Below are 27,353 nucleotides of genomic sequence, written 5' to 3' on the forward strand. Positions count from 1 at the left end.
CATTCTCCTGCTGCCACATCATCCCCACCTGCAAGGGCCCAGGGAAGACCCGCTGGAAGGCAGCCTGGAAGGAAGGTTGCAAGGAAGAGGAGACGTTGATGCCCTGCCTTCCATTTGATCCCCCACAAATGGCATCTTGTTTGGACTACCACAGCTTGGGTTCCTTTGGTTATGTGCTGCTGCTTCAGATTTTATTTTGTGTGCTTCCTGAGGTTGGCTAGTTTATCCTTCACCATGTTTCAAATGCAAGTTTGCATGTATTTTGCTAGCTGTTCAAGTGCTGCCATTCTGTTTTTGATCCTTTTTATAATTTGCTCAAATAAAAGCCTTTTTGTTGATTTGAAAAACGTGCCTATTGTTTGTAATACTGTGGGTATTATTTTAGGCATCAAACATTACAAACAAATAAAATGTTTAATCTAAAATATTCACTAACTCATGTGGGGGGGGGGGGGGCATTTGGTGTGCCAACATGGTAGACAATTTAAACAACCTTCAAAATAATCCTGTTAAATATACAAACAAAAGCTAAATCAAAACTATTTCCTATTAAAATATTCTAAATGGTGACATAACTATAAACACCTAAAGAAAGTGGGAAAGATAACCATTAAACATTAAAAGCAAAAAATTTGAAATGTGGAGGACCACTAAAAATATGATACGTCGGGCCAATAAAAGTTTGCAAAAATCTTACTACATCACAGCTAACAAATGTCACTTTTCAGTATGGAACAACTCAGTTGAAATAACATGAGCTAAATAACTGATTAGTTATAGCAAGAGAAGAATGAATAAAACGACGGCATCAAGCGTTGGTTATTGTGTGTTTTGCTTCAGTGTTCTATTGCTAGAATTAATCTTTCTATTGACGAATGTGCCATATCCCAAACAAACGTGAGTTTTACCTGAACGAGCGCTCCCGTGGCCTCATTTAGTCTGAGCATGCGCGGGGTTTTTGTACGTTGGTTTTGTGTACTCACCACCAAACATGTCCGTTCGGACAGGATTTGAGCGGACGGTTTTAAAACACGTTTGGAAATAAATGTCTGCTGAAAAACGGCCCGGCGGGCAAATGTACGGTGAAATTCTGTACGCTCGTAACTACACACGACCAAACATGTATGCTGAAACTGGTCCGCGGGCCAGTTTCAGCAAACATGTTTGGTCGTGAGTATGGGGCCTTAGAGACGCCTCTCTTCTCTTTTATACTCTGTGGCTCCTGCTGGATTTTGCTTCTAATCCCCTTGTAGAAGCTTCCATTTGTGGATATACATTTTATGGTTACACAACTTATCACATTACTATAATCTTTTTATATAAACTATAGACTGAAGGATTTATGAATACATTGTTGTGGAACGAATCATCTGAGATTCCATTATTTATTCTGGGGAAATTTGCTTTGATGTAAGAGTGCTTTGGATTACAAGCATGCTTCTGGAACAAATTATGCACGCAATCCAAGGTTTTACTGTATATCACTTGTTTTTTTTTTTATCAATAAAATTGTTTAGTGGTAATGCATTAGGACAGCCTGTCCCTCTCTTTGTTGTTTTATAGTGTCCTAGAAAGCCCCTAGTTTTTTTGTCTGCTGTAATCATTACCTTTTTTAGTGTTACATGTACAAACTTGAAAAAAAAAATCTTGAATTGTTTGTTTTTTAATGCAGCTTTGCACAAGAAAACTAATTTTATTGTCATTATAAATGGGACAAATTATAGAATAAAATGTATACTTTTTTTTCTGCAATAACAAAAAACAAGAACTTGACATTTGCTTTTTGGTGTATAGTTTGATTGAAAATAAGATTATTATTACCAAAAGAGAGCTTTGGATCACTGCATTATCTTACAAATGGCAAAAATATCAGTAAATCAATAGGTCCAATGGGTAGAAAAAAAATTGCTCTTGTCCATAGGAGGTATACAGCTGCAAGGGCAGACATGGTTAAATAACACATCTTAAGCCCTGTACACACGATCGGATATCTGATGGAATCTAATTCGATGGATTTTTTTCGTCGGATATCCGATGAAGCTGACTTTCATCAGTCTTGCCTACACACGATCAGTCAAAAATCTGATCGTGCCAAAACGCGGTGATGTACAACACTACGACAAGCTGAAAACAATTAAGTTCAATGTTTCCAAACATGCGTCGACTTGATTCTGAGCATGTGTGGATTTTTGACCGATGGAGTTCCATACAGTCGATCAGATTTTTCTATCGTTTTTTTATCCATTGGAAAAATTTAAAATTTATTTTTTTACACCGATGTTAATAAAACCGGGTCCCACACACGATCGGTTTGTCCGATGAAAACAGTCCATCGGTCTGTTTTCAGCTGACAAACCGATCGTGTGTATGGGGCTTTACAGTTTTTGGGTAACCTAATGGGAAGGTATCCCATTATAAAAGTGAATTATAATTTGTACAGTACAGTATATTTTCCTTTAAAATAAGAAACATGTAGTTTTAGTTAGACATGTGCACACTAAAATATTTTGTTTCGGAATTTCGTTTTCGTCTGAAAAATAAATGTATTTAGTTACTCCCGAAATTCGTTTTTATTTATTTAGTTTTTCGTTAGAAATTGCATTTGTCCGAAAATCCGAATGAATTAAGATTAAATCTGCCATTGAATACTTATGGTGTCTGTCGAATGTTCAAAGAAGTTTCGACGGAGCAGCGAAACTGTATGTCGAATCGTACATTTCCGGTCGAATGCCTACAAGCTATAGAAGAATTCTAATGTTGTATGACTAGTGATAATTACATTTATTAATTATTATTACTAGTCAACCAACATTAGAATTTTTCTATAGCCTATGGGCCGAGCATTTGACCAGAAATGTACGATTGCGGCGTCATACAGTTTATCTGCTCCGTCGAATCTTCTTTGAACATTCGACAGACACCTTAAGCCTTCAATGACAGATTCAACGTTTGCATGTTTGTATGTTTTTCAATATTTAGTCGATTCTTCGTCGTTCATGTTGAATTGTCAAGTTAGTTATATCTATTTTACTGCTCCTCCTCTTTGGTTACAATCAGCCAATAACATTCATCATCATCATTATTTTTATTTTACTTCCCCCATTCAATTCCAGCAGCGATCTTTTCTCTCTATAATGTCGAATCTTTTCTCTCTATAATGTCGAATCTTTTCTCTCTATGTCAAATCTTTTCTCTATATGTAGAATAATCTTGGACTAATCGAGTTAAGGTTAGGCACATTTGACCTACGAAAACAAAAATAAAGCATTTGTTTATGTCGGATGTTTCGGTTTTCATATTCTGCACTTTCGTTTTCGTTTGTTAAAACAATAACGAAAATAGATGAAATTCGGACGAAAATGTGTTCGGACGAAAATAAATGCACATGTCTAGTTTTAGTTTTATTCTGCATTCAGAGCCACCAGCACAGAGTGAGATCATTAGAAAATCAGCTTCCTGTGTAATCTAAAAATGAAAATTCACCAAAAATATTTTTTTTGGTTTCTTTTTGGTTTTTGATTGAGTGTGAATGAGTTAAAGGGGTTGTAAAGACAAAAATATGTTCCTCTTAAATTAAAGTCTGACAGTAGCTGATAAAGTAAAAAGTAATGTTTTGCATTATAACTAGTTTGATACCTGTTGAAATCGAGCTGTTTTATTCACCTCCGTCACTCCTGAATCATTATTCTCACTGACTTCCTGGTTTGCGGTACGCATTCATTCTTGCTACATCACGGCCTAATGGCAACTTTAGTTTCCATTAGGCTTAGCCTCCATACCTGTGAGGGATAAGAAAGCATCTTCATGCAGGGCTGTAGTCATAGGGAGGGGGTGAGCAAATTCTGCTTTCCACCATGCAAAACGGCTCAGATGCTGGTGGAAAGCAAGAAGAGGAGAGACAGGAAATGGCATTTTCAAACCTGGATTACTGTATTTTGGAGGTCAAAAGGAAAAACGAGGTAAGTGATATTTAAATGCTCTAGCTTACAGCAATCAATTGATCTAATAAAAAACGAACCTTTAGTGTTCCTTTAAATCATCTTCTAGGTTTTATTGCGGTTTGTGTAGTCTCTGGCATGTCTTGTCCCACTGTGGCCACAGATAGTCATGAAAAAATATCCCATGGGGACACTGGCAGTAATAAAACCCAGGTACAACTATGACCTCCCTTCTACAAAAAAAATTGCTTTTACTGCTGTTTGTGCCTCTGTTGGAGAGATTCCACTTGCTTCCTGACACAGTACAATGTGAGGGAAAAACATACAAAATTAAAATACTTGACATACACTATATTACCAAATGTATTGGGATGTCTGCCTGCCTTTACATGCACATGATCCTTAATGGCATCCCAGTCTTAGTCCGTAGGATTCAATATTGAGTTGGCCCACCCTTTGCAGTTATTACAGCTTCAACTCTTCTGAGAAGGCTGTCCACAAGGTTTAGGAGTGTGTCTATAGGAATGTTTGACCATTCTTCCAAAAGCGCATTTGTGAGGTCAGGCACTTATGTTGGACGAGAAGGCCTGGTTCACAGTCTCCGCTCTAATTTATACCAAAGGTATTCTATTGAGTTGTGGTCAGGACTCGTCATGTTCCTCCACCCCGAACGTACTCATCCGTGTCTTTATGGACCTTGCTTTGTGTACTGGTCCAAATCATTTGGTGGAGGGGGGGTTATGGTGTGTTATTGTTTTTCAGGGGTTGGGGCTTGGCCCCTTAGTTTCGGTTAAGATGTCAGCATACCAAGATATTTAGGACAATTTCATGCTCCCAACTTTGTGAGAACAGTTTGGGGATGGCTCCTTCCTGTTCCAACATGACTGCACACCAGTGCACAAGTCCTGACCTCATCCCGATAGAACACCTTTGGGATGGATTAGAACGGAGACTGCGAGCCAGGTCTTCTCGTCCAAAATCAGTGCCTGACCTCACAAATGCGCTTCTGGAAGAATGGTCAAACATTACCATAGACACACTCCTAAACCTTCCCAGAAGAGTTAAAGCTGTTATAGCTGCAAAGGGTGGGCCAACTCAATATTGAACCCTACAGACTAAGACTGGGATGCCATTAAAATTCATGTGCATGTAGAGGCAGGTGTCCCAATACTTGTGGTAATATAGTGTAGGTTCTAATGCTTCCCCATTGTACCCAAAACTAAACACAGTTTTGACTGCAATTCTACTTTAGGACTGCTTAGATGTTCTTTATCTTGCAAAGTTCTTGCATGTGTATCAGTGCTAGCAGCAAGTGCATCAGCATAGGCATCAACAATAAGCCTGTATAATTACCAGCAATCAGCCTGGTGTAAAAGTGTGCTATAATTTTATATATATATATATATATATATATATATATATATATATATATATATATATATATATATATATATATATATATATATTCAAAATATAGATAATGACATTTTAATACACAAAAGGTTAAATAATTTTCTTTAAAAAAAAAAAAATTTTTTATTAGTTATTCCTTTTAACGGGAACCTGTCAGCATGGGATTATGTAGGTGTTGACTTATTTTTGAAGGTGTAAGTTCCAGGGCAGTCATTCTTATCCTTACTTTACCACCTACTAAGTCATTGGCCTGAAAAACATACAGGGCTGGATTCAGATACAATGGTGTATCTATCCGCCCGGCGTAACGTATCTCAGATACGTTACGCCGCCGTAATTTAGGGCACAAGTACTATATTAAGAAACAACTTGCGCCCTTAGTTACGGCGGCGTAACGTACCTGTGTCGGCATAAGCCCGCCTAATTCAAATATGGATGATGTGGGCGTGTTTTATGCATATTAACTGTGACCCTGCGTATTTGACGAATGCGCCGTTCGTGAAATAATCCCAGTGCGCATGCTCGAAATTCCGCCGCAAATCGTCATTGCTTTCGACATGAACGTAAATTTCGTCCAGCCCTATTCGCGAACGTCTTACGCAAACGACGTAAAATTTTCAAAACTCGTCGCGGGAACGACGGCCATACTTAACATAGGATATGCCTCATATAGCAGGGGTAACTATACGCCGAAAAAAGCCTAACGTCAGCCAGACATACGTTTCTGAATCGGCGTATATACCTAATTAGCATATTACTTGCGTAAATATACGGAAGCGCCACCTAGCGGCCAGCGTAAATATGCAGCCTAAGATACGACGGTGTAAGACACTTACGCCGGTCGGATCTTAGGGAAATCTATGCGTAACTGATTCTATGAATCAGGCGCATAGGTACGACCCTGCAACTCAGAGATACGATGGCGTATCCGGAAAAACGCCGTCGTATCTCCTTACTGAATCTGGCCCACAGTATGTAACCTGTAAAGTGTCAGGACACCTGACATGATATACCAGTGAAAGCTGATAAGTAACCTAAGAAGCTCTAAAGTGAAGTTAAACTATAGGTCATTGGGCTCTGTCTTTAGACTGAGTTATGTTTGTCCTGTTACGTAGTGCTCTATATACTAAATAGCTCTGCCCTCCTAGAAATTAATATACTAACAGACTGTCTCATGTGATTTTCTGTCTGCACATAGTCCCAAGCACAACTCAAAATCTAATTTCAAAAGCACAAAAAATTCAATTTCAGTGCGGCAAATCAATGATCGAGCTCTTTCTGAGACAAGGTTCAGTTAATGTATCTCTATGCAAATACCTCCAGGGACGGTGTAAGGAGAGAAAAGTGAACAAAACTAAACAACAGTACAAACCTACACAGTTGCTTAAAGAATAACTCCACTTTTGTTGGGAAAAAAATCCTATTGCAAGGATTTTAACAAACTTTGTTGCAGATTCCTACCCTTTGTTACTCTGAAGAAATCCCTGTGTGTTTCTCTGTGTCCATGTGGGAAAGTGAGTCTAATGGGAGTGGCTTCATAATTATCAAGCAGCTGTAGGTCTCTAATGAAGAAAGCTTCAGGGTCTGCATCCCTTTAGACATGTACCTATTGGAAGTATCTCACCAATAATGACATTTTTGTTGCAGGGGATGCCTGCAATCTAACTTATCTTAGTGCAGACTTCTGTCAAAATCAGTGAGCCAATCACACAAGCAGGAAATTATGTTTCGGGGGGCGTTCTGTACACATTCTGTATACAAAACACCTCCAGGCAGCCATATAGCATTGCATTTTCTGAAAATTACAGTGGCTGCAAATGGAAAAAGAATGGTAATTTTTAATAAGATTCAATTACAATATGACTTATGTCGCAAGTGTTTATGCTATATTATTTTTTCTTTATTTACAATTTTTTCCCCCACAAAAGTGGAGTTACTCTTTAACTACTTCCCAACCAGCCGCCACAGTTGTACTGCGGCAGGTTGGCTCTCCTTCGCGAATCACCGTCATTGTACGTTGGGCGCGTACACGGCGATCTGTGGGCCAATTCACTAGCGGAGGAGCCAATCAGCGGGTCTGGCGGACTCAATGTCCGCCATCCACCCGCGATCGCTTCACAGAGAGGCAGAACAGGGATCTGCCAGTGTAAACAAACAGATCCCCATTCTGTCATGAGAGTAGAGTGAGATTGTCTGCTCCTAGTGATTAGGAACAGCAATCTCTCTCTACTCCCTGTCAGTCCACTCCCCCCACAGTTAGAAAGCACCTCCCTAGGGAACATTTAACCCTTTGATCGCCCCCTAGTGTTAACCCCTTCCCTGCCTGTCTCATTTATACAGTAATCAGTGCATTTTTATAGCACTGATCGTGGCATAAACATCACTGGTTCCAAAATAGAGTCAAGAGTCCACTCTGTCCGCTGCAATGTCGCAATCCCGCTAAAAATCGCAGATCACCGCCATTACTAGTAAAAAAAAATAATAATAATAAAAATTCCATAAATCCATTCCCTATTTTGTAGACATGATAACTTTTGCACAAACCAGTCAATATACTCTAATTGGGATTTTTTAACCAAAAATATGCAGAAGAATACTTTATTGTTAAATAGTTTTTTTTATATTTTTGGGGGATATTTATTATAGAAAAAAGTAAAAAATATTGATTGGAATTGCTGAATATTAATGTACTTGCTGAACTAAAAAAAATCTCCTTACCAAGAATATCATCTCCACTTTTGCAATTCCTTTCCGGAGAGCAGATCCTAAATGGTCACCAACACCTGCCAGCAGGATGCCAAACAATGGAATGCCAAATAGTGCATAAAAAATACAAAAAAGCCGCCCACCTTCTGTCTTCGGGGCATTGTTACCGAAACCTGTAATATACCATAAAAAAAATGTTGACTTGGGTTAAAAAGGGATAATAATTGTATTATTATACTATCTATTTCTTATCCTATATTTCATTGATTCCAAAGCATTGCTAAAAAAAAATTAGGTAATCTGCTGTTTAGCCATTATTTCATTACAGTAAAAGGCATTAGGCATTATTTAAAAGAAAAAAAAAAGTATTTTTATTACAAAGGCCTTAAAGTGATTGTAAAGGCCTCTTTTTTCTTCTTCTTTTTTCTATAAAAGACATTCATTTATTTCAGGTACTTATGTTATGCTTACCTGTTCTGTGCAAAGGTATCACACAGAGTGATCAAAATCTTCCATTTCTGGGGTCCCCCGCCGGTGCTCTAGGCTCCTCCTCTTCTTGGTGTGCCACCATAGGAAGCCGCTTACCAGGGGCATTGCTAGGTGGCAAAAAGACCAGGGACTTTAGCCCGAAGTCCAAGGCCAGAAAGCGCGTGGGGGGGTCAATGTGATGCGCGCAGGCTTTTTTGGGCTGGCCCGTGACCTACTTACACTGACCTACCTAATCTACCTACACTGACCTACCTACATTGACGGTAGTGACCTACATACACTAACGGTAGTGACCTACATACACTGACCTACCTACACTGATGGTAGTAGTGACCTATATACACTGACCTACCAACACTGACGGTAGTGACCTGACCTATATACACTGACGGTAGTGACCTGACCTATATACACTGACCAACCTGACATACCTACACTGACGGTAGTGACCTGACCTATGTACACTGACGGTAGTAACCTGACCTATGTTCACTAACGGTAGTGACCTGACCTATGTAAACTGACGGTAGTGACCTGACCTATGTACACTGACAGTAGTGACCTGACCTATATACACTGACCTACCTGACATACCTACACTGACGGTAGTGACCTGACATACACTGACCTATATACATACATATTACACTGTCTCTGACCTACCTCAGCAGTGTTACAGCAGTCAGTCATTCCGGCGTCAGAGGAGGAGCCGAGGAGGGTAGAACAGCCAACGACTGGAGCCTGGAGCCTGGAGGGTAGGAGAGCTGAGGAGCCTGAGGATAGGAGAGCCGAGGAGCCTGAGGATAGGAGAGCCGAGGAGCCTGAGGATAGGAGAGCCTGAGCATAGGAGAGCCTAAGGAGCCTGAGGATAAGAGAGCCTGAGGAGCCTGAGGTTAAGAGAGCCTGAGGAGCCTGAGGATAAGAAAGCCTGAGGAGCCTGAGGATAAGAGAACCTGAGGAGCCTGAGGATAGGAGAGCCTGAGGATAGGAGAGCCTGAGGATAGGAGAGCCTGAGGAGCCTGAGCATAGGAGATCCTGAGAAGCCTGAGGATAGGAGAGCCTGAGGAGCCTGAGCATAGGAGAGCCTGAGAAGCCTGAGGATAGGAGAGCCTGAGGATAGGAGAGCCTGCGGAGCCTGAGGATAGGAGAGCCTGAGGAGCCTGAGGATAGGAGAGCCTGAGGAGCCTGAGGATAGGAGAGCCTGAGGAGCCTGAGGATAAGGGAGCCTGAGGATAGGAGAGCCTGAGGATAGGAGAGCCTGAGGATAAGAGAGCCTGAGGAGCCTGAGGATAAGAGAACCTGAAGAGCCTGAGGATAGGAGAGCCTGAGGATAGGAGAGCCTGAGGAGCCTGAGGATAAGGGAGCCTGAGCATAGGAGAGCCTGAGCATAGGAGAGCCTGAGGATAGGAGAGCCTGAGGATAGAAGAGCCTGAGGAAAGGAGAGCCTGAGGATAGGAGAGCCTGAGGATAGGAGAGCCTGAGGATAGGAGAGCCTGAGGATAGGAGAGCTGAGGATAGGGGAGTCGAGAAGAGGAGAGCCGCCCGCCCGAGTGCCGAGTGATGTGTATTTGTAATTCCCGCCTTCTGGAGCCTGCAGCGCCTATGATGGCTCCAGAAGGCGGGAACTGCTGCTATGGCAATCGGCAGGAATCGGCTCAGCGGGCGGCGGCGCTCGTGATCAGATCGTTCCCGTCGGTCACCGCTCGGCTCGGGGCTCACAATGACGCCCCTGCCGCTTACTATGGGGGTACACATGCGTTCTCGCTTGTGAGTCAGGCTGTGTGTATCTATTGACACACACACAGTGTGGTTTGGCCCCTCCCCTCCCTGACAGGATTTGATTGACAGCAGTAGGAGCCAATGGTTACTGTTGCTGCCTCTGTGCCTGAGGGTGGAGAGAGCAGCCCTGGCTGCAGATAGCACAGGGGTGGATCAACACCGAACTCAGGGAATATGAAGTTGTACAGTTGCTATAATGCTTAACAACATTTTTGTGGTTATTGTAGCATAAGATTGTTAAAAACTGACCCAATTTCATCTCACTGAAGTTTTGCAAATTAGGTATTTTTCAGAAGTGATTAATTTTATGATGCTAAACGTTCAGAATCTTACATGCAGCCAAGCCTAAAGTTAACTGTAAGCAAAGGTAATTTGCAGCAGGATCCAAACATCAGTCTGAGCATGTACAGAGAGAAAGCCAATTTTATGTCTCTGATTATATAGTTGGAAAATGTCATCTTTGCTGATTAAGCAGAGATGAGCTGTCAAAGCGTGCTAATAACTGACTGGCATGTCCAATGGATGTGCATGATAGGTGAAAAAGCAATCTTCTGTGAATCAGACTGTGTCTGATGGAACATTCAGAAGCCCTAGTGCATGGGTGCCCATACCGTGCTATTGTCATGAGTTCTAAATCATAAAACACTGCCTAGCATTGGCCACTTCTTAAAGGTACATGCAAGAAACCTATTTCTTTATGATCTACCTGCTAATGTCCAGCACCGAATAATCAGGACGTTTTTTAAATGGGGCTAACAGAGTGAAAAGAGCTGTATGCAAAATTAACTGTGTATCTTCTAAAAGTGTTAAATAAATACTTAAAATCTTGTAGTTATTGGGATTAATTTACAAAAGTAGTAAGTAATGTGTATCTGTGTTTTCTTCATCTAATTATGTGCAATCAAAAATTATCTGTTTTTAATTCCCCCTGCACACGTTAAAGCTGGCCATAAATGGGTCTCTTTTTTTGATCAGCCAGCCTGTTGATAAAAAAAAAAGCGAATAGCTTCCCTAATCCACACATCCACACACTCCACACTGTGTTTTTGTATTCTGACAGCAGGACTCCGCTGTCAAAATACAATGATCACCGCTGCAGAAGATTAGCTGCATGCACTTCTGTGTAGAGAAAAGTCAGAGGGCGGAGTGGGGTTGCCAGATGTAGCATCATATTATAGGGCAATGAAGGCCTGGGGGAAGGACGGGGATACTACATAAGGCAAATTTGCCCCATACGGAACCCTGACTCCCTTACCAGAATTGAGGTGGAGCCTGGGAATAGTTCCAATGGAGGAGTGGAGGTACCATCAATTAGTGTGCTTCTTTCATAAGTGGAAAACCGTGATAAGGCCTCTAAATTTGCTTACTATATTTGAAACTAAATGTGTGAAGATAACAAGGGCTAAACACTTACTGTCTCAAATGTATAGATTAATCCTAGGGACACGGAAAAAAACAACACCCTACTATATTAGAGACTGGGAAGGAGAGCTAAACCACAGGTTTACCACGCTACACATTAAAAAATGTATTGACTCCTCACACTATACATCGGTAAGCTCACAGATTCAAGAGATATACATTTCTATCGAGGTGGTATAGAACCCCAGTGAGACTGGCACAGATGTATAGGAATGTAGACAATAGGTGTTGGAGGGGATGTGGACAGGAGGGCAGGGCCGATCCGCCCTATAGGCGCAAACCAATCGATAAACGCTTATTGCGATTTTTTTTACCAAAAATAGGTAGAAGAATACGTATAGGCCTAAACTGAGGAAAAAATATATATAATATATTTTTTGGGCATATTTATTATAGCAAAAAGTCAAAAATATTGAATTTTTTTCAAAATTTTTGCTCTATTTTTGTTTATTTTTTATCAAAATTTTTATTAATTTTTCAACAACACTTCCATTTAACAATATATCACACATCAAAACCAATTATAAAACGGTAAACATCATTATCCATATCCTATAGACCCCCCTCCTGAAAAAAAAGAAAAAAAAAAGAAAGAAGAAAACGATAAAAAAAAAAAAAGGGACATTTTCCCCCTCGCCCTCACTTACTCCCCGTGGCTCTCTCCCACCCCCCTTAAAAAAAAAAAAAAAAGGGAACCCCTTTTATAAGAGGCTTCTAAAAAGCCATTAAAAAATATCCCCACCCCTCCCTCAGTGCCCCCCCTCTTATACCTATACAGGTGGGGGTTAGGGGCAGAGCCACACGAGCCTTCATATTGAGGACTAAAGAAAAGAAAAAAAAGAAGTAAGTTAGTCTCCACCCCCCCCCCTCTCCCTCTCTCCCCCATTAGCATTTCATTTAAATTTTATGCAGCTCCTTATGTTATTCTATCTCTGGTGAGCGTTGTTCCCATTCTGACCATATTTCTCTAAACTTATCTTTTCTATCTTTAACCATAGAAATCCATCTCTCTGCCTCCATAATTAAATTTACTTCTCTCTTCCATTCAAGAATAGTTGGTCTTTTCTTCTGTTTCCATAGTCTAGGTATTAGTAGTTTTGCCGCATTTAATAAGTGAGGCGTAATACTATCCTTATATGCTCCCCTGGACCTCGCTGACCCATGGAATAAGAAGTTTAGAGGTGTCAATTCTATTTCCCCGGGAGATAGCCTTCCAACCCAGGGGGCAATTTCTTGCCAAAATCCTCTGATCTTTGGGCATGACCACCACAGGTGGAGTAGAGTACCCTCCTGCAGTGCCGATCCTGACCTCCCCGGGGCCCTAAGCAGACTAACATGTCACATTAAAGTTGAGAAGCGGGGGCTGCCGAAAGTTACATGTCACATTAAAGTTGAGAAGCGGGCCGAGGGGGTGTTCTGCTGTCGGAAATGACATCTTAGAGGCGGGGGGTGCTGACTTCTTACCTCTTCTCCCATGCAGCCAGCGAGTTGAGAAGCGGGGTGAGGGGCTGAAAATGACTTCTCACCAGGCGGGGCCTCTAGTAATTTAGGGGGCCCTTCGCAGCTTTGCGGGGCCATAAGCGGCTTGCATAGTGAGCCTATAGGGCGGAAAGGCCCTGGCCTTCTGTCCACATCCCCTCCAACACCTAGTGTCTACATTCCTATACATCTGTGCCAGTTTCACTGGGGTTCTATACCACCTCGATAGAAATGTATATCTCTTGAATCTGTGAGCTTACCAATGTATAGTGTGAGGAGTCAATACGTTTTTTAATTTGTAGCGTGGTAAACCTGTGGTTTAGCTCTCCTTCCCAGTCTCTAATATAGTAGGGTGTTGTTTTTTCCCGTGTCCCTAGGATTAATCTATACATTTGAGACAGTAAATGTTTAGCCCTTGTTATCTTCACACATTTAGTTTCAAATATAGTAAGCGAATTTAGAGGCCTTATCACGGTTTTCCACTTGTGAAAGAAGCACACTAATTGATGGTACCTCCACTCCTCCATTGGAACTGTTCCCAGGCTCCACCTCAATTCTGGTAAGGGAGTCAGGGTTCCGTATGGGGCAAATTTGCCGCATGTAGTATCCCCGTCCTTCCCCCAGGCCTTTATTGCCCTATAATATGATGCTACATCTGGCAACCCCACTCCGCCCTCTGACTTTTCTCTACACAGAATATCATAAGCTAATCTGGGGCGTTTATCATTCCATACAAAGGACACGAAGGCCCTCCGTATACCCTTAAAAAAACTCTGTGGAAGGTGTAATATGGGGGTGTTTAATTCAAGTGGTAAATGCATTTTTTAGCGAGTCCACAGCAGTCCGTTGTCAGTTTTGAGGGCATGGCAGCCCATTTTTATTTAAAAGGAAACAAAAATAAAAGTTCACACATAGGATATCCCACGCAGGGGTTCTTCTCCAGTACAGTTCATGTAACCAAAAATACCAAGCCTCCTGGCTCCTAGGCTTACTTTGCTGTGCGGTTACCTGTTAAACCTGGCCCACTCCTGGCCTCAACAGGATTCTCCAGCCCACTGTCTCCCAGACTTCAGGACTTCCTTCAGCCCCCCTTGGACACGCTAGCCACCTCAGGTCTACCAGCCTCCCAGTCCGTCAGGCACAAAGTCCCCCCACACCAGAATGTAGTCTTCCACAGGGCAGACAGCTTTCCACACACACAGTGTCTTGAAACAGCAGCCAGCTGCACACAATCCACCTTCCTCCTTCTTCTGACTCTCCCCAGCCTTCATTATATATGAGCTGTTTGCACCTGGGCACACACCCTGCAGGCTATCTGTAAGATCTGGACACAAGGTTGGAGATCCTGTGTCCATTTCAACACCATCTTAATTTTTATTGGGACAGAGCCTCGCTCTGCCACAGAGGGGAATTGGCACTGTATGTATGTAAGAAGTAAATAATTTTAGGTAGTATACTCATCTTTATTGCATTCACCCTTCCGAACCAAGTTAATAACTGACCCTTCCATTTCTGAAGGTCCTCCCTTACCCCTTCCATCAAGGCACCATAATTCAAGTCGTATAGAAGTTTTGGGTCAGGCGTTATATGCGTTCCTAAGTAGACCAGATATTTTTTTATTCCATACAAAGCGGTATGCTTCTTGTAAAGTATTAGCCATACTTAAAGATACATGGCAGGGAAATAGTATAGACTTCTCAAAATGTATTTTAAAATTGGATAAAACTCCAAATCTATATACTTCTTCCATCAGAGCAGGTAGTGAAGTCTGTGGTGTGGATAAGTAGAACAACAGGTCATCGGCATATGCCGGGACCTTATGTTCATCCGGCCCAATACACGTTCCCTGGATTCCATAATTTTTTCTTATTTTACAGAGAAAGGGTTCCAATATCATTGCGAATAGTAAGGGAGACAGAGGACACCCTTGTCTCGTACCATTGTATATTTGGAAATAGTTTGACAAAATGCCATTCACCCTTACTCTTGCTCTCGGGAACGCATACAACGCCAGTACCCAGCCCATCATACGATCTCCCAGTCTCATCCACCTCAGAACCTCCTTCATAAATGCCCAGTTAACCCTGTTGAAAGCCTTTTCGGCATCCATAGATAATATTATTTTAGGGGCTCTATCCGGGCCATGTTGCATCCAGTGGAGGACATTCAATGCTCTTATGGTGTTATCTCTAGCCTCACGGCCCTTCATAAAGTCTAAAAAATATATAATTTTTTTCAAAATTGTCGCTCTATTTTTGTTTATAGAGCAAAAAATAAAAACCGCAGAGGTGATCAAATACCACCAAAAGAAAGCTCTATTTGTGGGGAAAAAAGGACGCCAATTTTGTTTGGGAGCCACGTTGCACAACCGCGCAATTGTCAGTTAAAGCGACGCAGTGCCAAATCTCAAAAAGGGGCAAGGTCCTTAACCTGCATAATGGTCCGGGTCTTAAGTGGTTAATGCAAGCTGTGTAAGTACCTGAACTTAATTTGATATCAGCCTCCAACAGTCTATTGTATAAACTATACAGCACAACTCAGAGAGGGGGGGGGGGGGGGGGGAGCAGCAAAACGAGCCAACATTATTTAAACTCTCTGGTAGAGTTGAGGCAAAACATCCCCCCACCCCCCCCCCCCGTTCCGTTTGCACCAGAACTCTCGAACATTGCAAAGGTTTAGACCTGAACCCCAAACCCTTTGAAGTCTATGGGACCTGACTTGAAAAATAAAAAGTCCCCATTTTAAAGGCTTATATGCACGTTATTGTCCATAGAAAGGGAATGGGGGCCCGTGCACTGCCCTGGGGGACATGTATCAATGCAGATTTATTTATAGAAAAGATTGTTGTAAACCCTCAGGGAGAACTTACACCTGCAGGTAAGCCTAGATTAAGAGCCGGTTCACACTGGGGCGACCTGGGATCCGACTTCAAGTCGCCCCCAAGTCGCGCGGTCGAGAAAATGAATGGAAGTGAATGAGAGCCGTCTTAATGTACACTTCTGAAGTCGCTCCGACTTCAGAAAAGGTTCCTGTACTACTTCAATCCGACTTCTAGGTGACTTGCAGGCAACTTATACCCATTGATTTCAATGGAAGTCCCCTCAGAAGTCGGATCACTGTCTTAACTGAAGCAACAATACAGGAAGATAACATACATTTCTCAGGCAAACCCCTCCCTCCCCCTCCCTCCCACAGAGCTGATTGTTGTTTGATTGGCCACTGGAAAGCCTCCTGTCCTGGAGGCGACTTGAAGTTGCCTTGTACTGTCCTGAAGGCAACTTGAAGTTGCCTTGTAAGTTACCTGATGATTCATACTCAAGTCGTGTCCAAGTTGCCTCCCAAAGTGGTGCTAGAAGTCGTGTTGCCCCTGGGTAAATGGGCTATAAAGCCTCGTACACACGACCGAGGAACTCGACGGGCGAAACACATCGTTTTCCTCGTCGAGTTCCCTGTTAGGCTGTCGAGGAACTCGACAAGGCAAGTTTCTCCATTCCCGTCGAGGAAATAGAGAACTTGCTCTCTTTTTGGCTCGTCGAGTTTCTCGACAGTTTCCTCGACGAAAATGTACACAGGACCGGTTTCCTCTGCAAAAAAATATCTCCCAGCAAGTTTCTTGCTGGCTTTTGCCGAGAAACTCGGTCGTGTGTACGAGGCCTAAGGCTTACCTGTAGGTGCTTGCAATATCTCGAAGACCTACACGGCCTCTGAGATATTTGCAATTTCCTCGAGCAACGCCTTCAACGGCGCATGCGCCGTCTTGAAAGGCCCATTTTTCTTTACCTTTGCAGGGAGACATAGAGGAAGTAAACCCCATCAGGGTTTACTTCCTCTTTAAAGTGAAACAATAGAAATAAAAAACAAACAAAATCAATACAGCCCGGCCAGGTCAAAAAAGGGAGTGGACGAGCAAGCACGCCCCCCTTAAACCATATCAGGTCACATGCCTCAACATTGGGGGGTGCTTTGGGGTGTGGGGTTCCCTGAAGGGCCTGGTATACATTTTTTTCACAATGTTTTTTTTTCATTCAGCTGTAAGCAGGGAAGCTCATTGATGGCTGGTAACTCATCCGACTTGCTCCTTAACCAGTTATTTACTGTGCCCTGATTGGGTAAAGCTTTTCCCAATCAGGGCTTAGAATGTACTGTGCAGCACGCAGTGCATTCTGGGACTATCGGTGGGCAAATATCACGGCAAGCGCACTGCAAATTTGGGTGTTCGGCGAAAAAGGTGATGTTCGGACCAAACCTTTGCTCAGCTCGATTTTTTAACCCAACTCTACTCTCTGGAATGACTAAATCTAGCATGCATGCAAGAACACACAAAATTTTTATGCAAGAATGCAGTCAGTTCAGGTTGTTGTAATATGGAATAATAAGGAGTTTACTATTTGCTACCTGAAGACACCCTGTATTTTATTTAGAAAAAAAAGTAGCCTTTTCCAAATGCATTTAAATCATTTATAGTTTTGTGACTTCTATGTGATACCTATGCCTTTTTTATCCAAGTGTTTCTGCAATATATTTAAGATCTCTCAGCACAGGAATAAAAAGTATGACTATCTGTCAGGGATTAGAGCCCCATGAGAGTACTTGATTCCTTCTGAAGACATGACAGAGGTAAGCATGTGAATACAAGATCAATAGGAAAAAGGTTTTACACTGACCTCACTTGCATACAGTACTGAGAGCACATACATAGAGCTGTCAGATCAATGGAATACTTATTTTATAGTTTTTGCCTCTGTATCATACTTTTCTACTAATAATACTGATGGAAAGCCCCTCATCTTGTGTTATTCTCCAGATCCTTATGTGTTATATACAGGGCCGTCTTTACCGCAGGGCAAATGGGGCAGGTGCCCTGGGCCCTGTCACTGTTGGGGCCCAAAGCAACCCCCCAACCCCCCAGGGCCCCAGATGGCAACCCCCCAATTTTTTATTTATTTTTAAATAAAAAAAAAATATATATTTTTTTTATTAAAGGGACAATTTTTTAGGGGGGCCCGGAGGCCCCCAGGGGCCCAGATGGCAACGCCCCTTTTTTTATTTATTTTTAAATAAAAAAAATAAAAAATTTAATATATATATTTTTTTTTTATTAAAGGGCTCAGAGGTCCCCATGTGGCAAACCTTTATTTTTTATAAATGTTTATTTTTTTATTTTTGTTTATATATTTTTTTTATTGAAGGGCCCAGAGGTCCCCAGGGCCCTGGATGGCAACCCCCCTTTTTTTTTTTTTATAAACGTTTCTTTTTTATATATATATTTTTTATTTTTTATTAAAGGGCCCAGAGGTCCCGGATGGCAACCCCCTTTTTTTTGTAATTTATTTTTATTAAAAAAAAATTATTAAAGGGCCCAGAGGTCCCCATGGCCCCAGATTGCAACCCCCTTTTTAAAATATATTTTTTATATATATTTTTTATTTCTTTTTATTAAAGGGCCCAGAGGATGGATACACCCCTTTTTTTATATATATTTTTGTTTATTTATTTTTTCTTTTTTTGTAAAGGGCCCCCGCTTCTAAATTCGTGGCAGCCCCCCCCCCTGCTTCTCAATTTCAGGCGGCAGCACCCCCCCATCCCGGTTCTCTGCTCCAGGGGGCCCATGTCTGAAGCTGTGTAAGTGGCCCCATAATTCCTGATGGCGGCCCTATCGCCCGTTAAGCCCCTGTGCTGCCCACAAATCAGGCTGAAAATCATCAGCGGCACGCAGCCAGTGACAGTACTGCTTCCCTTCCCAGTGTTTTAAAATGTACAGCACCCCTGGCTTCCCTTTAGACGTGCACTTCTCCCTTCCTGCCACTGGGTGCTGCTTGTTTATAAAAGTGAATTAGAATGTGATTTTATAACATCCCCAGTTTGCTCTTCCCGAGGCTGACTTCTTCATGTCCTGCTCCTCAAGGTATGTCACTGTTTGCTAATCTATATTGTAAATAGAAGTTTTCTGTAGAGTGTGCCCAAAGTCTTTATAATATTTGATGATTCACTGCAGGTCTGGTCAGTGTTTTAAAAAGTTCCTCTATTTTACACATGGCATGGCATGGGGGTCACAGCACCGTCTGTCCATTCTGCTTTAGCACCATGGGACCCCATGCCATGCCATGTGTAAAATAGAGGAACTCTTTAAATCACAGACCAGACCTGCAGTCCAGGCTGAGTAAGGCCTCAGAGCACATGGCATTACTGTCTGTATTTAACTGCTTGATGGGCTTATTTTGGGCCTGGCTGGTTCACATGTATGTGTTTTGGCGGCCCACATTTGCGCAGGCATAGCAGCCCATTCATTTGAATGGGCAGCCATGCCTGCGTTTCCTGCAAAGAAAAGCGCATGCCTCATGTAATAGGCTGCGCACACGGCACGTCTATGCCCATCAAGCACTGAAATACAGCACTGTCTGTCCATTCTGCTGTCTGCTGTGACTTATCTGCAGTTCCCGCACTGTCAAACTTGCTGCATTTTTAGATGTTTAGGTCATGCTTTTAAAAACACAGTGCGTTTGTGTGTGCAAGAACTGCAGGCAAGTAGCATGGTGCAAAAGCAGAATGGATTTCAAGGCAACTGTATTTTTCAAATGCTGAATGCACCATTTTTCTGCAGGAAACAAAGGCATGGCGGCCCATTCAAATCAATGGTCTGCTGTACCTGCACAAATGAGGACCGCCAAAACACATACATGTGAACCAGCCAAGCCCAAAATAAGCTGGAGGGGGGCCCAAAAAAAATGTTTGCCCAGGGCCCAAACCATATTAAAGACGGCCCTGACCGTAAGTAATATACAAATTTACTATATTTTTAAAAACTGTACTCAAGCAGGTGGCTTAACAGACAAATTAATGAAGTTTGAAGTTATAACTTCAACAGTGACAGGGCCCAGGGCACCTGCCCCATTTGCCCTGCGGTAAAGACGGCCCTGCTTACGGTAATTAATAGGGTTGTCCCGATACCGATACCAGTATCGGTATCGGGACCGATACCGAGTATTTGCGGGAGTACTTGTACTCCCGCAAATGCCCCTGATGCCTCATCCGATACTCGACGGATCTGTCCAATCCCAAGCAAGGGGGATTGTCTATACGCGGCGCATCAGGGAACACTACAGCTATTCAAATGAAAGCTGTGATGTTCCCCGCACGCTGTTTAACCATGCGGCGGTGGCATCTAGGTATGGGGGACATGGCTGGATATATGGGGGACATGGCTGGATTTATGGGGGACATGGCTGGATATAGGGGGGACATGGCTGCATATAGGGGGGACATGGCTGCATATAGGGGGGACATGGCTGGATATATGGTGGGACATTGCTGCATATGTGGGGGGACATGGCTGCATATATGGGGGGACATGGCTGCATATATGGGGGACATGGCTGCATATGTGGGGGGACATTGCTGCATATGTGGGGGGACATGGCTGCATATGTGGGGGGACATGGCTGCATATGTGGGGGGACATGGCTGCATATGTGGGGGGACATGGCTGCATATGTGGGGGGACATGGCTGCATATGTGGGGGACATGGCTGCATATGTGGGGGGACATGGCTGCATTTGTGGGGGGACATGGCTGCATTTGGGGACACATTTAAAAAAAAGTATCGGTATTCGGTATCAGCGAGTACTTGAAAAAAAGTATCGGTACTTGTACTCGGTCCTAAAAAAGTGGTATCGGGACAACCCTAGTAATTAACCACTTGCCACCCAGGCCAATTCTGACACTTCTCTCCTACGTGTAAAAATCATATTTTTTTTGCTACAAAATTACTCAGAACCCCCCAAACATTATATATATTGTTTTAGGGAATAAAATGATGGTCATTGCATACTGTGTAACATTTTATGTTACACAGTATTTGCACAGCAATTTTTCAAACACATTTTTTTGTTTAAGGGCCCTTTCACACGGAGCGGATCAGTAATGATCCGCTCCGTGTGTCCGCAAAGCTCAGCGGGGATCCTTCCGTAAAATCCCCGCTGAGCTGGCAGCTTACAGGGCGGTCCCCGCACACTGTGCAGGGACCGCCCTGTGTTTCCTCCACTCTCCCCTATGGGGGATCGGACGAACACTGACCGTATGTCCGTGTTCATCCAATCCGATCCGGCAGACGGAAGAAAAATAGGATTTCTTCCGTCTGCAAATGCGTCTGCCTGTTCGCCCCCTCCCCCCTCATGAGTCTCTCCACACCAGGAAGAAAGCCTTGCATTACTGCGTGGAGTTACAGACAGAAGAACAGGAAGTGAGGATTTCTCAGAAGAAATAAGGACATTTAAAAGCAAAATTGAAGGATGAGGTAAGTGAAGGAGGACTGTACTAAGGTAAAGGAAGCTATTTAGGGGGGAAAAAATTCCTTTACAACCCCTTTAAAGAAACTATTTCATGAATAATAAAAAGAAAAAACAAAGCACTAAAGTCACCAGCCACTGACCTCACCAGCCACTGACCTCACCTCACGTCCCTGGTACACCATGACCATATCAAATAAATGTGTTTTTTTACAGTCTAAGTATGACCAAAACGGTTTTATTTCGTTTTCAATAGAGTAGGGAAGGATTGGAACCCATATCACATTTTTATTGCTGTGGACAGATTCTCAGTTGGTACTGGTTACCAAACAGGACAGACAAAACGTCATAATAAATCCAACATTTTATAGTAAGAGGTGAGGGTAAATCATCCAATGGGAAGACCTGTCCCAATGACATGTCTAAAAAAAAAATTACCCTTACTTTTCAGAGATTTCTGTTCTGCCTCCAGAACAGGAAGTTAAAGTGGATGTCACAATGTAGAGAATAAGATTTCCTATCATCTGTGCCCAGTCTTGCCACACATAGTTAATCCAGCTCAAAATAAATAAAGTCCTTTCCGTCCCCTTGCTTCGAGTGACAGGGTTTTTACATATCTCGTGCACTAGCTTGGACACATGCACATTCCTGGATGTTTATCATAATATGGGGGGTGATCCACAGTTCATTGTGAGAGGTAATGTATGTCACTCAAAGCAAGGGGACGGAAAGGACTTTTTATTTAGACAGGTTTTTATTTGGAAGTCTGTTCATTTTCACTGAACAAGGAAAGAGGAGTGCTCAGAGCTGGATTAACTCTGTGTGGCAAGACTGGGCACAGATGATAGGAAATCTTATTCTCTACATTGTGACATAAAAAAAAAATATATATATATTTTGGGTTTACATCCACTTTAAGGGAAATCTCCCCAACAGGACACAGCAAAAAAATATATAAGCTGATAACGGTATTAACTCTTCCCTATTCTATCTGACATTTTAATACATTGTACACATTAATATCAGTAAAAATATAATAAATATATGTACAATCATTTCTATCTTTCTGGGTTTGCTGCGTTTGAGCCTAAATATGGTGAATAATGAGCATTACCGATTGTGGTGATGACGGTTCCCGCAAAGAAGAAGCAACTCCCAATGTCCCACTGTGAGGTAACGTTGGTGCCATTTACTGCAATATCAGCTCCAGAACCCAGGGCTTCTTTTACCTGCTGTAGAGCCAAACAATCACTTAACTGTGCAAGCCATCATTTCCTTTCCCCCACAATATATATCATATATCACCTTAAAAAAAAGCCAAACTAAAACATAAACAACTGAAATGTACCAATGACACACATCAGCTGCGTAGTTTCAGAAAATCATACTTTACCAAAGAAGGGGCAACAACGCTCTATATTGCAAATCTGACATTCAAATAATAATGAAAAAAAAATATCAGCTATGGTATGCATTATTGCTTAGCCCTCATTCACATTGAAGCGATTTATCAATTGATTTAACAGGTCAAATCGCATGACAAGTCGCAGCCTATTCCCGGCAATAGCACCGTTCCAATCAGTGTGGCGTCGCACTGATTTGCAAAAGTAGCTCCTGCACTACTTTTGCCAATTTCGGGTGCGACCTCAATAGACATCTGTGCATGAAGCCTTACAGATGTCTTTCAATTGGTGCCTGTGGTCACATAGCCATGCGGCTTTGAACTCATGCGGCTTCAGATGAAGTTGCACAATTTCAATGCAAATGAGGGCTCTATATAGTCATACCAGAAACACTGATTTACAAAGACACAAGCATCAGTTCACTAAAGCATACAGCATTGTTATTACCACGTGTTCTTTCTTTCTTTACAGTAATTTTTTTTTTTTCAAATTAGTAAAGTATTAAAGCGGGACTTCACCCGAATTTTTTTTTTTAACATTAGATTGATGCTCATTTTGTCAAGGGGAATCGGCTAGTTTTTTTAAAATCAAAGCAGTACTTACCGTTTTAGAGAGCGATCTTCTCCGCCTCTTCCGGGTACGGGCTGCGGGACTGGGCGTTCCTATTTGATTGACAGGCTTCCGACGGTCGCATACATCGCGTCACGAGTAGCCGAAAGAAGCCGAACGTCGGTGCGGCTCTATACAGTGCCTGCGCACCGACGTTCGGCTACTTTCGGAAAATCGTGACGCGATGTATGCGACCGTCGGAAGCCTGTCGGAAGCCTGTCAATCAAATAGGAACGCCCAGTCCCGCAGCCCATACCCGGAAGCGGCGGAGAAGATCGCTCTCTAAAACAGTAAGTACAGCTTCGATTTAAAAAAAACGACCCGATTCCCCTTGACAAAATGAGCATCAATCTAATGTTAAAAATGTACTTTTCGGGTGAACCTCCACTTTAATGAACACATCACACATGTTGTTGCTTCTTAAAGTATATGTTTAGCCAAATCTTACTTTCTTTCCCTTTTTTTTTGGTAGAGCGAGGGAGGGTTAGACTGTTTTTTTTTTTCTGCTGTGTCCCTGTTCGGTAGAATATCTAAATTTCTGTCCTTATGAAATCATAAAAATCGACAAACAACATTAACATTTGACAAGGTTTCTAACCCACCCTCATTATATATAAATAATAATATATAAAAAATATATACTGTTACCTTACATTCCATGTAAATCTCTTTAATATTTAGCAAAGGTAAGGTCTTCCTATACATCAAATTACTGCAACAAGTTACATTTTGTCTGCCATCAGGTTAGAGCAGGGGTAGGCAACCTGGGGTCCTCCAGCTGTTGCAGAACTACAAGTCCCATCATGCCTCTGGGAGTAATTGTAACTGCCAGCCTTGCAATGCCTCATGGGAAATGTAGTTCCACAACAGTTTGAGGGCCCCAGGTTGCCTACCCCTGGGTTAGAGTTATCAGAAACATTTTTAATTATTTGATTGGTTGTTATGGTTTATTGCATTTGCATATTGCTCTTTGCCTTATTAAGGGTCTGTCCACTCATAACTGATCCAAAATTATCAGAAAATGTCTCCTGGTGATTATATTAGTGAAATCTCCATCTTTGGATACCTGGGTTTGCACACCTTCATCTCTTTATACCCTCTACATGGGGCATTGTAAAACTCTGAGGCCTCGTACACACGTCCGAGAAACTCGTCAGGAAAATCCTGTCGTTTTCCCTGATGAGATTCTTGGCAAGAAACTCTTGCCGCCGGGGGGAACTGACTTTAATTTCAAAAGAACCGTGGTTCTCTTGAAAGGAAAGAACGCAGTGGCATCATTACGTACGACGAGCATGCTCTCGTCACATTCAATGCCGTCGCCGCCATCTTCGTTCACCCTACCTATGCCGTGGAAGCTACTGCGCATGCGTCAAAGTCATTTCGAGCATGCGCGGCTTTCCACGGCGACAGGTAAGTAAACACACTCTCGGGTTTCTCGTCGGGAAACAGGTCGACAAGAATCTCGACGAGAAAAAAAAGAGCAGGTTCTCTTTTTTTCTCGTCGAGTTTCTGGCCAGATTTCCAGACGAGAAACCTGAATGCCTCGTACACACCAACGGGAATCTCAGCAAGAAGCAGTTTTCTTGTTTTTTTTTGCCGAGTGTGTACGAGGCCTAACATTCACAGACATGACTAGGCATGATGGGAATTGTGGTTCCTGAACAACTGGAGGGCCATAGTTTGAAGACCCCAACAAACAAATGAAGGTGGGTACACCCAAATCTTCCAGGTGAATGGGAACAGAGTTATAAATTAAAGTGGGGAGAACTCAGTCATAGAGTCCATTTACCAGAGTCCATTTGGTGATCGTGACTAGATGCAGACAGAATGCGCCAAGCCACGATCACAGTAGGTAATGGCTATGCGTGCGAACAGTTAAGAATGGCCACCGTTTGCCTGTCATTACTTTGTCCAGGCTAAGCGGCCACAGCTAGTCACACTTAAGGCTTAAGGCCTTGTACACACGACCGAGGAACTTAAGGCCTCGTACAACACATACAACGGCAGGGGAAGTTCGATTCCACTGGCACAACCCTTGGGGCTGCTTTTGCTAATCTCATGTTACTGCGTGTTAAGTAAAAGTTTGGTAAGAGACGATTTGCACTTTTCAGACTGTTACAGCGTGACAAATAAGAAGGCCAGTATGGTGGCCTGAGTTTATGGGAGGAGCCCGGAGGGTATTTAAGCAGCCCACTCACACATGCTCTTTGTCAGTTCAGTGTGCGGTACTACACGTCACTGGGCCAACTCTTCCCAGCTCACCTCATGTCCGTGAGTCTGCTCATTCAATCGCATTTGAAACCCTCCCACCCTTCCCTTTTTCAGTGCACTTCTCAGCATAACCTTCTTCAATTAACTACCTATTACTTACCTTGGGTATGCCCCCTTTTCTTGGCATACTGACCAGACCACCAAGGCACACTTCAGGTCTATTTATGTTGTAAGTCTTGTCGCGTGATCCACATCACTCTCGGTCAGAGGGTAACGACCATAAATATGCTATCTCCATTACAAACGCTACTTTTACCGAAGGTGCTCTCCCGTCTCATACTTTATTCTGAGCATGCGCGGGTTTCTAAGCATACACACGAACGTGTTTCTCGTCGAAAACCAGCCCGACGAGGAACACGACGAGGAAATTGAGACTCCCGTCAAGGAAAAAGAGAACTTGTTCTCTTTTTTTCTCGTCGAGTTCTTTGACAGTTTCCTCGATGAAAAACATACACACAACCGTTTACCTCGGCAAAAAAGCTCTCCCACCAAGTTTCTTGATGGATTCTGTCGAGGAAAATGGTCGTGTGTACAAGGCCTAACTGCTTAAAAGTGTTAGCTGGGGTTTGGCTTTATTTGTTAGTCAAGTCTATCTACTATATCTGCTGGTGCATATATCACTACCCTCTCCCCAAATTGAAAATGCTGCTGTCGAAAGGTGATTCTGTTGCTCTTCTGTCCAGACTGGACACCCCTTAAAACAGGGAGTGTGTTACTGGCAGGATCAGCATGTGAAAATAAAGGATAAAAGCCTAAAATAAGGAAGCCAATGCAGTCATGACATTTAATGATTGGTAAGCTGCAATATATTACATTTATGTTTTTGGGTTTAATACAGCTTTAATTTTTACCTTGATTAAAAAAAATCACTGGAGCCTGATTGGTTGTTATAGACAACAAATAATAAATTGCATTGCTTTACTCAGTTTAATCATGCACAGTACATTTTTAAAACACCAATTCATCAAAATGAAAATGAAAACCATGTAACTAACGTATAGGATAGGCAAACAACAATAATACTTTTATATAACTATATCTATATATAAAATACTTGCAGTGGGGAAAATAATTATTTGATCCCCTGCAGATTTTGTAAGTTTGCCCATGGTCATGGAGTGGCCTAGCCGGTCTCCAGACCTTAATCCTATAGAAAATGTATGAAGGGAGCAGAAACCTTGAGTTGCCAAGCGCCAGCAAAGAAACCTTAAAGGAGGTGTAGAGGTAAAAAAACAATAATCCTAAATAGCTTCCTTTACCTTAGTGCAGTCCTCCTTCACTTAAAGCGGGGGTTCACCCTATCGACGGGAAAAAAAAAAAAATGTTCTTTTACCTTAAAATCAGGCATTGTAGCGCGAGCTACAGTATGCCTGTCCCGAATTTTTTACCCCCGTACTCACCTTGTAGTCGTCCATCGAAGATACCGGGGAATGGGCGTGCCTATGGAGACGGAGGATGATTGACGGCCGGCTCTGGCGCGTCACGCTTCTCCGGAAATAGCCGAAATAGGCTTGGTCTTCACGACGCGTGCGCATAGCCTGTGCGCAGGCGCCGTGAA

General features: G+C 42.5%; 1 protein-coding gene across 1 annotated transcript in view; it reads right to left on the reverse strand.

Annotated features, from left to right (window-relative positions):
* The window catches only part of KCNK4 (potassium two pore domain channel subfamily K member 4), a 59,942-nt gene that overhangs the window by 25,885 nt on the left and 6,704 nt on the right, over window positions 1-27,353 (reverse strand). The window contains exons 2-3 of the mRNA XM_040329008.1: window positions 22,627-22,744; window positions 8,070-8,230 (exon numbers count right to left, since the gene is read on the reverse strand). Coding sequence (XP_040184942.1) covers window positions 8,070-8,230; window positions 22,627-22,744 — 279 coding nt within the window. The remainder of the gene's footprint in view (window positions 1-8,069; window positions 8,231-22,626; window positions 22,745-27,353) is intronic.

This window comes from Rana temporaria, chromosome 11 (assembly GCF_905171775.1).
Source record: "Rana temporaria chromosome 11, aRanTem1.1, whole genome shotgun sequence".
NCBI classification, from domain to species: domain Eukaryota; kingdom Metazoa; phylum Chordata; class Amphibia; order Anura; family Ranidae; genus Rana; species Rana temporaria.